At 55.2% G+C, this 11,930-nt stretch overlaps 1 protein-coding gene across 1 annotated transcript in view; it reads right to left on the bottom strand.

The window, feature by feature from the left end:
• The window catches only part of DCHS1 (dachsous cadherin-related 1), a 54,047-nt gene extending 43,232 nt beyond the window's left edge, over nucleotides 1-10,815 (bottom strand). The window contains exon 1 of the mRNA XM_054974211.1: nucleotides 9,074-10,815. Within this exon, the coding sequence (XP_054830186.1) occupies nucleotides 9,074-10,807 (1,734 nt within the window). The 5' untranslated portion in view covers nucleotides 10,808-10,815. The remainder of the gene's footprint in view (nucleotides 1-9,073) is intronic.
• Nucleotides 10,816-11,930: the final 1,115 nt, after the last annotated feature.

The raw sequence follows: 11,930 nt of genomic DNA on the forward strand, positions 1-11,930 counted from the left end.
ATGGATAACATGAGGGTGGAAAGAGACCCTAGGACACCGACAAGGGCACTGGGAGTGGCTTGAGTGTTTGGGGAGGGGGCAGAAGGCGTGAGGGTTCTTCCATTAAAAGGAAGCAGCGAGACAAAAACCGAGTATGAGGAGAACAGGAAAACGGTCAGCACAAGCAGATGCGAGGGATGGAAAAGAGTGGCGGACGGAGGTGGGCAGCCACAGACGTCAGGACTGGCTCCCCTGGGGCAGACTGTGCAGAAAGCAAAACCTTCGTGCTGAGTATGAAGCCAGCACAGGGGCTGAGGACTTCTTGCAAGGCAGAAATGGCTTCCAGGAAATCTGACTTTAAAAGGTATTCTTGGTTATGCAGCCACAGCTAGCTGCAGAGGCAGGCCTACACCAGGCAGGAAATTCCAGTTCCTTATTTTACTCACGGTGATGAGAACCAACACAGACTGTGAAGCGCTCCAAAAGGTCTTCTCCAAATTGGGTGAGGGACAACAGCAGGGCAAATTGGGCTTAGCAGAAGCATAACGCGATGTACAACGGAGTGAACTACCCTAAATTTAAATATTCACTAATAATGACCCAATTGGTGATGACTAACCTGGGGCCGAGGTGCATAGCTCAGTGAAAGAGTCAGCTCAGTGCGTGGCAGTGGTGAACGAGACCAACCTCGGGCAAAGGATGGTTGCACAAGGCAGTGAAGACAAACCATCTAGCGGCATAAGGCCTGTGCATAGCACCCCTGTATCCAAATGACCGCCTCTCCCAAGATGCCCCCTCAAGGAATTGGAAAAAAAATCAAAAGAGCTTTCGGCTAAACGTTAGGAAGAACTTCCTGACAGGTAGACCGGTCCCTCAGTGGAACAGGCTTCCTCGGGAGGTGGTGGGCTCTCCTTCTTTGGAGGTTCTTAAGCAGAGGCCGGAGGGCCACCTGACAGCAGTGCTGATTCTGGGAACCTGCTGGGCAGATCACGAGAGGGAGGGCAGGAAGGGTTGCATCAGTGCTTAGTTCTCACGGCCCCTTCTTACACGCCCAGGGTGAGGCCGATCGCCTCTTTGGGGTCAGGTAGCAATTTTCCACAGGCAGTTTGGCTAGGGATCCTGGAGGTGTTTTGCCATCTTCTGGGCACGGAGCAGGGGTCAGAGGTGGGTAAGGGAGATATTTGTGAACTTCCTGCATTGTGCAGGGGGTTGGACTAGACGACCCTGGAGGTCCCCTCCAGCCCCTATGATTCTACGGCAACCCCACTCGTTTGAGCAGAGTCTCCTGAAGGTGCCACCCTGCCAAGCGGTAAGAACAGCAGCTGCTCATTCTTGTGTGTTCTCAGTGGTGGCCCCCACCACTGAGGGGGGGGGGACTGGTTGTCTGAGGAGGTCAGGAAGGCTCCCCCACTTCTGCAGTTCCTCAGAACGCACAAAACAAGAAAGGTTCAGATGGGCATTTTTATGACAAGAACAGGCCTGCAATTAAACGGAATCGTTTAGGAGGAGGATTTTACAAAGGGACGAAGGCCGTCGTTTATGGCGCTATCTTGTTTTTGCTGCATCGTTTTCTCATTTCTGTAATCCAGTATTTGCATTTCTTATCTATGCCATATCTTATACTGGTTTTACGTTATTGTTTTCTAATTGTGTAATTCAGTCTTGTTAGACTGATCATTATATGTCTTACACTGTTCCTGGTGCATTGTTTTAAATTTTGTAACCCGCCTTGAGTCGGAGCAAGAAAGGCAGACTATAAATAAGCAAGTCTACAGTACGGTTGCACATACAAGACTGTGTACAGTTCCTGATCACCCTATTCCCAAAACAATGTCCGTGTTGGAAAGGGTGCCGAAAAGGGCAACAAAATTATTGATGAGTAACAACAAAATTATTGATGACTTCCATGTCGTCATCATGCAGGCGGAGCGTGCTGCTCGCGTGTCCAGCCAGGTGCCCCGGAGCATCACGGAGTTGGTGGCAGCAGCACGGGGGACTGGAAAGCCGTCCGCGCCATTCGCCTGCCCTGCAGGACAGGGGGCGGCTGGCTTGCAGCGCGCCCCGTCCTGTGGGGCAGGCGAATGGCGCGGGCAGCTTCCCAGCCCCTCACGCTGCCATTCACCTGCCCCACAGGACAGGGGGCATGTGGCAAGCCGGCTGCCCCTTGTCCTGTAGGGCAGGCGAATGGCGTAGGTGGCCTCCCAGCATCCTACGCTGCCTTTTGCCTGCCCCGCAGGATGGGGCGTGCAGCAAGCCGGCCACCCCTTGTCCTGCGGGGCAGGCGAATGGCAGCGTGGGGGACTGGGAGGCTGCCCGCGCGCTCCCGGGGGCTGGCAGCTGCACCCAGCGCCCCCTCCTTGGCGGCGCTGGGGGAAGACTACCCCACCTGCCCCCCCTCGATCCAGCCCTGCCTGGGAGTAAGTCCCATTGAATAAGATGGGACTTACTTCCAAGTAAACCTGCTTGGGACTCCCCTAATTGTGGGATTAATTGCCACAGCATGTAGTAATGGCCACATGATCTGGCTCCAGTGACCATGCCCCGATGACATGCAGGTTAGATTACTGTAACCCTCTCTATGCAGGGCTGTCTTTGCAAACTGCCTGCAAATTTCAGTGGGTCCAAAATGCCATGGGCAGGCTATTGTTTGGGGCTGGGGCTGTGCCGACCCTGTGCCGAAAGATCTACACCAGCTGCCCACCTGTTCCCAAGCGCCATTCAAAGTGCTGGCTCTTACTGTAAAGGCCCCAAGTGGCTTGGGGCAGGGGAACCCGAAGGATCGCTTCCTCCCACACTGTCCCACCCACGAGTTAGGATCTGCTTCCCAAGCCCTGCTCTCCGTACCCCCACCTTTTGAGAGGAGGGGGGGGGAGCAACCAGAGAACGGGCTTTTTCAGTAGTGGCCCCTCACCCGGCACTTCTCCTTCAGGCACTAAGCCAAAACATTTCTCTTCCCTAAGAGAAGATTGTCTCTTAAAGCTGTTTTTAATGGCTTGCCTCTAGTTTTATAGAACTGTTTTATTTTAATATTGATAATTTTATGGATGCTATTTTGTGACTGTGGTATTGTTTTACTTTGTGGGCTACCTTGAACAATCCTCTGGAGACGTGGCATCAGCATTCCACAAAGAAACAAGTGGGCTCGAGCCCATGAAAGCTCGAGCCCACTTGACCCATCAAGTCATCTTTCCAAGGCACCACTCTAAAATGATGGTGCTCTGCGATGAAGCTGAGAGGGATTCTGAAAAAGCCCCGACGCAGATCTGCCCTGACCCCCCTGGAGTCGTGCTTCTAACTTGCCGGGAAGCCCCAGTGCTGAATAAAGGGGAGAGGGCCCATTCAGGAGTGGGGGCCACGAAGGATTGGTTTTGAATGGAAAACAGCAACAACAACAACGATTTATATACCACCTTTCAGGATGACTTAAACACCCACTCAGAGCAGTTTACAAAGTATGTCATTATTATCCCCACAACAATAATCACCCTGTGAGGTGGGTGGGGCTGAGAGAGCTTTGAAAGAGCTGTGGCTGACCCAAGATCACCCAGCTGGCTTCAAGCGGAGGAGTGAGGAATCAAACCCGGCTCTCCAGATTAGAGTCCCGCCCTCTTAACCACTGCACCAAACTGGCTCTCAGGCCCAAGCAGCAACAGCAGCTCGGTGAAGTATACGTGGCTCATTTACACATCTTTGCCCTTCCTCCTTGGGTGACGCCTCTGTGAAGGAACGGACTCATCTGCCCCTGTCCCTTCGGGTCTCCGGATGTTAGGAAAACCTTCCGGCCATCCCATGCCTCCACTCGGTGATGCTGCCTCTTTCCCTTACTCCCAGGCATCATTTGAGATCGACTGGCTACCCCCTGCTCCCACCAGCTGCTCTGAGAGGATCTCCCACTCGACAGAGTCTGCACGGCCATTTCAAGGCTCCGCCCAATTGCCGCATCTCCCATTTCACTTCTCCAAACTAGTGCAGGGACAATCTATTGCAACTGCACACTCCAGGGAGGGTGACCTTACCCATTGCCCCTGGTATATTTACAGAGATCAGGCAGGAAGCATTCAAAATGCACATTTAATAAATGAATAAAAAGAATACACGTGGTCTGTTCAAGGATTCCGGCTGAGCAAGGGTACAAAGAAAAGCTGAAACCAAGCAGCCTCTTTTCCCTACACTCCGTACTTGTCCTAAATGATGTTTAAATAAGACAGACTAGTTTTACTTGAAGCTGCAGTAGTTTAAAGGTCAGCGTTACCTTAGTTCTCATGGCTGGGAGTTCTCCCCATTGCCTCTGGACATGTGCACAAGACGGAGTCCCTAGGTACAAATTTAGTCCTTCATGCCTTGAATGAAGGAGAAATTCAAGACGGAAGAGCAAGAGAGCTCTTTTCTCCGTATCCAGAGAGTTTATAATCTCCACATGGAAGAGTCTGTCCCCTCCCCCTCCATATCTTCCTGCCTCTCCCAGAAGAAGAAAAAACGTTCTAGCCATTTGGCTGTTTTCGTCTCTGTCCCATGAGGCGCAACCATCTTTGTGGCAAGTGGACTTACATTCTGACTTACAGTGATGGTTTGATCTTCGCATGTGAGAATGCAGATGACAGCAAGGAAATAGAGCGACATCTGCATAAACTCATCAAAAGACATCAGCTAGGCGATGTTACACACTATTCAGGCCTGCAAGTGCACAGAGGAGAAGATGGAAGAGACTGTGGAAGAGGAGACTTGAAAAGCACAGAAGCCAAGGTACGCTGGTCAAGCAAAAGCAAGACATAGCAGCATTATCCAACACTTTAGTTGAATACATCTCAGTTGTACTAGGACGTCAGGAAATCGAACGGCTACTTTGACTTCTATCAGATCTAGGAATAGATGTTTCACAAGTCATACAGATCTAGGAAGACAACCAAAGCTTCATTCAGTTCTCACAACAAGACATAAACAGGCATCCCAAGCATACTGAGATGAAGAATCACCCGGTAAGAAAGCTGCCTAAGAGAGAAGTACTGCTCTTCAGAAGAAATGAGGGCGAGCGCTCTCACCAGGCCTCTCCCAAGCACACACTTTGAAGCCCTACGAGTGGGCCTATGAGAGCTGAGCCCTGCCACAGACAGTGAGAGGGAGGGAGAGCTGCCCCCTACTCTCAGGTTGCAGAGGACGGCCACACAGCGTCAGGGATGGGGCAGAGCCAGAACCTTTCCATGCTCCCGCTCCCTGGCCTGGCACTACCCCTTGGAAGTGCAGACTGCCACTCTCCGGGACTTCCCTCCTTCCGTCTTCACCTTCCTCTCCTCACTTCTTTCGTCCGCATCTTGCAGCCGCGAGGGCAGGACGTGCTTCCTGCATCTCTCGCCATCCGAGCCTAGATAGTTAGAACGGAATGCTACTTCTGATCCTTTCCTATCCTAAGCGGAATTCCTTAGCTAAAGGACTCTTTCTTTGCAAAAAACAAAATGGGCTCCATGTGGATATTTGTTCCTCCCCAAGCAAGCACATGCGTTGCTGTACCCGCTAGGCAACTCTGCAATACTTACCTCACAAGGCTGTTGTTGTGAAGATAAAAAGGAAGATACAAGAACAAAGTTATAACTTGGTCTGTGTCCCCACTGGGGTAAACGGTGGGCTATAAATACCTACACAGATAATCATATGCCTCAATATGGAGGCATTTATGCCCAACTTTTCTTCCCAGGGGGGACCCAAAGTGGTTTACAACGTTCTTCCCTCCTCCATTTTATGCTCACCACAACCCTGCGAGGTAGGTTAGGCTAAGTGGGCGTGACTGGCCCAAGGCCACCCAGCAACCTCCCGTGGCAGAGTGGGGATTCGAACCCAGGTCTCCCAGATCCTAGTCTGACACTCCAACCACTACTCCACATGGCTCTTATGCCAGGATTTCCCTTCAGCTGGATTTAGGCAAAAACTACCCTGATTTTAGTAGGGAGCTCTTGGAAGCCCCCAGTAAGACCCTCCCACTCTGATGAGTTCCAGCAGAACACCCTGGCACGAGTGAACCTGTTTTCTTTATCAAGATTTTTATTCAAAGGTCAATGAGAGGATAATTAAGAAAAACATTTCTCAGAAGCTGAGGGGGAAAGGCTGAGGGCACCGCCCCACCATCAAAGGGGCAGGAAGCTCAAAAGAAACAGCCACTGCAGAGGGCCATTCGCTGAGCAGGGCAGCTTCGTGGGTCCGGCAATGGAGAAACTGCCATCTGGAAGCAGGTGGTGAGGGGCAGGAACAGGGGCCAGAGGAACACAGGCAGGGACGATGGCGTGGGCATGAAGAAGTGCGCAGGGCAGGGCCAAAGGAGAGGGGAGGCAGGAGAGCTCACAAGGGCTGATGGGCAGCGCTTAATTTCAAGAGAGGTCTTTGCCTGCTGGGCAATCGTGCCACGTGCCCAGCAAATGCCATGCTCGAGAGTCGATTCAGAATCACAGGGAGGCAAGGCACTCTGCACATATCCAGAGGCACTACTTAATGACAGCTCATTTGTCCAGCCCACACTTCCCACTTGATGCTGCTGAAAACAGGCTCTCGGGCCCAGCTTTTGTGACTCTTGCTACAGACTGAGCCCTGTCTGAGAGGGACGGAAGGTGGGAACTGAGAGGAGAGGCAAAAAGCCAGGAGGGAATGGAGCCAGAGGAGTTAAGTGTTGAGACTGGACGTGAAGAGGCACATTTCGGGTGGGTGGGAGAGAATTACGGGGAAGCTGAGAAAATGGGGGTGGGAAACAAGACAAAGACAAAAGCTTGCTGAGTTCGAGGGCCTTTCCAAATCCAGGCAACCTTCCCTAAGAGAACTTCTGCACCGGACAGAAAACTCCTTCAGCTGCTCGCATCCAAACCACAGTGGCACTTTGCCCCAACAAACTGTGTGCCTCCAGCCACAGCGTTTGTTCAAAAGGGGAAGGAAGGAGGAGTGTGGCTGGGGAGGAAGGTCAGTGTGTGAGGGAGGCAGCTCCGGCCCCTCTGATAATACCCCCGCCACCCACCCCCCACCCCACCCCACCCCACATACATGCACGAACCTTCGTTCTGGGACCTTTCAGAGGTCTACGTTCACTGAGTGACTTTCGGCCTCTCTCTCTCTCAGCCCAACCAACCTCACAGGCTCTGGCCAGGAGCAAAATGGAAGAAGGGACTGGCCTGCGGCAAGCTGCTTTGAATCTCCCACTGGAGGGAAAGCAGGATAGAAATGGCTAAATAAATACAACACAAAAATGCATTTTTCTTCCATACAGGCTGCTGATCTCCATTGCCTCAAGCTCTGTAAAGCAGCAAAATAGAAAAGAGTCCAGTAGCACCTTTAAGACTAACCAACTTTACTGTAGCATAAGCTTTCAAGAATCACAGTTCTCTTCGTCTGACGAACTGTGGCTCTTGAAAGCTTATGCTACAGTAAAGTTGGTTAGTCTTAAAGGTGCTACTGGACTCTTTTCTGTTTTGCTACTACAGACTAACACGGCTAACTCCTCTGGATGTGTAAAGCAGCACACTCCAGTGGTGTTGTATAATATAATATAAATAAGGAACAATAATAACGAAAGCGCATTTTAAAATGAATGTCTAAAGAGTGCATGAGCCCCCTTTCCTGTGGTCAACTGTGCCCTCCCCTTTTTTAAAAAAGAAGAGGCAGCCATGACGGTGGAGGCAGCCACTCCACCCTCCTTGAAAGAGCAGCTGCAGCCATTGCAGAACCTGGGGGGGGGCACCTGGGGGTTTTCTTCTATCTCACAGATGACAGGAGCAAACACACCACACCAGCAGCAGCCAACAGCAAAAGGTTTTCTAGAGGTGGCCACTGGCCAGGGTAAAACAGCGAGCTTTTATAACCTATAAAAAGAAGCAAAGAATGCACGCGAAATGTTTTGAAAAAGTCGAGGAAAACACACCAGACACTTTGGGGAGGTCAAGCCCAACTGGAAGGGCACAAGGGAGCCACACAAACCTCCTGCAGTCTTTCCTTTCCAGTTCCACAAGTTAACCGCTTATTCTTCCAGAAATCTTTCTGGAAATCTTGGTTTGGACCAAGCACCCCCCCCCCCCCAACTGCAAGTCACAAGATCAGTGCTGGACATGCCCCCAGCCAGCTCCCGCGCATGTGCTCCCTACTGTTGCCTTGGCTGGGGCCACCACCAAGGCCCAGGGCGCACCAACGCCCCTTTCCGGGCTGGACTCTAAAGCCAGACCTGCCCTGGTGAGTCCACTGCATGGGGGAAGCTCTCTCTCTTCACTCCGGGGTGCCTTTTTCAACAGAAATGGGCGACTGTTCTCACCACATCTGACCCGGATGAAAGCAGCGGGCATCGTCGGAGGCAACAGCGATACCAGCTGGTCATTATATAGGGCTGCCGTTCCCTTTTTCTTTCTCCATTCAAAGCACCACCAGCCGTACACCACCCCCACCTCCGACACACCCTCCAAAGGCCCCATCCTGCCCTTTCTCCAGAGAGCAAGAGAGGCCCTCACCTCCCTCGGGGCCAGCGGGAGGTTGCAGGATCAGCCACACCAGCAGGCCTTGCAAGGATATCCCGTGAGCCTCTGCTAAAAGAGACGAGGCAAGGCACCAAGCGAGCTCCGTTCTGTGAGGCAGAGCAGGGGCAGGGCGCACTCCCCCTGCCCCACTGCGGACCCTTGGTCCTCCCACTCCAGCCACACGCCCCTCCCTCCTCCGCTCCAAGCTCCTCGCAGCCCCTGTGCATTCACAGCTGAGCAAGCGGACGGGGCTGCAGCTGCTTCCTGCAGGCCCCGGCCATCATGCTGCGAAGGGAGGCAACGAGGGCGAGCAGCCCCTCAGGCACCAGGAGCCAGCGGCAAAGAAAGTTACCCAACCCTCCCCCCAACTAAAGCATGCCCCCCCTTGCCCAGAGGAGTAGAGATTCTCCACAGATCTCTCCAGTTAGACAGCACACTTCCCCCAAAGACAGGAGAATGCAGAGGCAGACCCCTCCACAGACTCTCCCGCCACAACCCCCACTTCATGCCCCCTCCCTGCGGCTTCTGAGGCAGGCCGTTGCAGTGGCTTCCCAATGACGGTGATTCCAACAGTTTCCTTCCCCCAGCCCCCAGCCCCCTCCCCCCAGCCCCTCACTCACCTGGAGGAAGCAGGTCCCCAGAGGCACGTTCTCCTTCAGGGAGACGTTGTAGAAGGTGCTCTCAAAGATGGGCTCGTTGTCATTGACGTCTTGCAGGACCACACGGACCACTGCAGTGGAGGACAGCGTGGGCTTGCCCTGGTCTGTGGCCAGCACGGTCAGCTGGGGCTGGGGGTTGATCTCATAGTCCAGGGGGGAGGTGGTCGTGACAATGCCTGTTGCGGGATCAATGGCAAACCAATGGGAATGGGTGTGGGGAGTGTGTAGGATGCTGTAGCGGACCTCCCCATTGGGCCCCTGATCTTTGTCCCGTGCTGTCACCTGCAGCACAAAACTGCCCGGATAAACCACCTCTGGGACATTCTGCTCGTACTCCTGAGCGTCAAAGAGAGGGGGGTTGTCATTGACATCCATCACCTGGAGCACAAACGCTGACTCTGCGCGCAGTGGAGGCGTCCCTGCATCGGTAGCGGTTACTCGCAACTCGTAGGAGTCCCGTTCCTCCCGGTCCAGCAGCTGGTCCACGCAGATCAAATAAATGATGTTGTCTTTGGTGGTGAGGGCAAATTTGCCCTCCCCCCCCTCCAGGGAGACGTTGACATTGGCGTACTCCCCGTAGTCGGGGTCTGACACAGAGATGCGTGCCACGAACTGCCCGGGCTGGGCCCCCTCCGAGATGCGAGGGGAACCATCCTCGCTGAGGAAGATGATGGTCATGGTGGGCTGGTTGTCATTGTAGTCTCGTACCTGGATGGTGACGAAGGCCGTGGAGACCTCTGGGTGCAGTGCCTTGTCCCGGGCCTGCACCACCAGTTCGTGCACCTTCCGCAACTCATAATCCAGACCCTTGTTGAGCTTGATGACCCCCGTTGCAGCGTCAATAATGAAGTACTGCTCAGGGTCGCTCTGGCGACGGTTGATCTCATACACCACGGCGCCATTCTCCCCCTCGTCCACGTCCAAGGCGAAGACCTGCATGATGCTGCTGCCCGGCTGGAGATTCTCCGGGATTAGTGTGTGATAGCGACTCTGATTGAAAGAGGGGGCGTTGTCATTGATGTCCTGGAGAGACACATTCAGGGTCATCTGGGAGCTCCGAGGAGGGGATCCGCCATCGTAGGCTTCTAGAAGCAGAGCATAGGCAGAGCGGGCCTCCCGGTCTAGGACGCTGGCCACCACCAGCTCCGGGTGCAGGACTCCGTTGGGCCCACGACGTGTCTCCAGCCGGAAAGCCTGGCCCAGATTTCCACCCTTGAGGGCATACCCCTGGGTACTGAGCAGGCCGCTGTCTGCATCGAAGGCGGGTTCAAGGGGGAAGCGGCTGCCCAGAGGCGTGTGCTCCGGGATCTGGAGGGACCCACGCCGCTTGGGAAAGGTGGGAGGGTGGTCATTGATGTCACTGACCTGCACGCGGACCTCTACCGTGGCCCCTTCTGGGGTGACAGCGATGAAACTGTAGTGGTCACGGCTCTCGTGGTCCAGGATTCGCGCCGTCTTGATAATCCCAGTGTTCTCATTGATCTCTAGGTCAGTAGTCACACCGCTACCCTCTTGGGCAGAAATGAAGTACATGTAGGTGGCGGTGCCGGGGGGCAGGCCCGCGCTGATGTCCCCGATGATCGTTCCCGCAGGCTGCTCTTCGTCTATCTGCAGGTCGAGGGTGCCCACGGCGGCTGAGCCCTGCCCCAGTGCCAGGTCCCCCAGCAGCAAGAGCAGCAAGACAAGCTGGACCATGTCTGGCTGTTCTGCAAAGCCCCTCCGAGGGACGCAGGTGCAGGACCGGGGCCTCTCCCCTGCCAAACAGGCGCCTTAGCCCTGCAAGGAAAGCAGACGGAAGGCAGGTCAGGAGGGGAGCGGGAGAGGGAGGGGGAGAAGCAAGCCAGGCCAGCGGACCCTCCTCGCCCCCTTTAGCTGCTACCTGCAACTGATGGAAGGGAACAACCTGGGGGGCGGGGGGGGGGAATCTGGGGCGTGGAGGAAGTGGAGGAGGGCGGGGGCCTGTGTCCAGTGGAGGTGGGGAGGAGGCATGCCCCCCTCCCCCACTGGGCACAGGCCCCCGCCCCCCTTCACTTCCTCCACGCCCCAGGCTGGCAGCCCAGAGCGCCAGGATTGCTGGGATGGGTTAGGGTCTTGCCAGTTAGAGCAGGAAGGCCTTAGCAACCCCAGAGGGGGGCTGGGGGGTTCCTTGCCCGCCTGACGGGAGCGCCACATGGCTCTCTTCAACTTCACCTTGAGAGCCAATGCGGTGGGGCAGTTGTGTCTCGGGGCAGCTGGCTGGGTGGCCTTGGGCCCGTCACAGGCTCTCAGCCTAACCTACCTCACCGGGTGGGGGGGGGCACGTGTTGTGAGCATAAAAGGAAGCAGGGGGCGAGGGAAGCTCCCCTTGGTCCCCACTGGGAAGAAGCAAAAGAATAAATAAGTTCTTTCGCCCAGACTGGGACCCCCAGGCCAGGGCCCTGGGGGTTCCCGGGCACAACCTGAAGGCTTGAGGGCCTCCACGGGGGTGGCAGCACTGGCTCTGGGGCATGCCACCCCCTCACCTGGCTTTCCCGTGGCACTCCGCGAGAGACTCTGGGCGGGTGGGGGGGGCATGTCACTGCCGCTCTGCCTGTACAGAACACGGTCGCCAGCCTGAGGGAGGAGCCGCGACTTCTCCTGGGGCTGCAACTACTCTCCACACCAGGGAGACCCCCGGGGGAGAAAAGGCCGCTGGGGGTGGGGCGCAGCCGGCGAGGGCTTCCCCCGCTAGAGGAGGCAACCCAGCGGAGTGCCTCCCCCACCCACCCCCGGGAGCCCCGCGCTGCCACAGGCGCGCCCGCACAGGGCACAGGCGGGCGGGCGAGGCGCGGGGAGCGGC

The sequence above is a fragment of the Eublepharis macularius genome, chromosome 3 (genome assembly GCF_028583425.1).
Source record: "Eublepharis macularius isolate TG4126 chromosome 3, MPM_Emac_v1.0, whole genome shotgun sequence".
Classification (NCBI taxonomy): domain Eukaryota; kingdom Metazoa; phylum Chordata; class Lepidosauria; order Squamata; family Eublepharidae; genus Eublepharis; species Eublepharis macularius.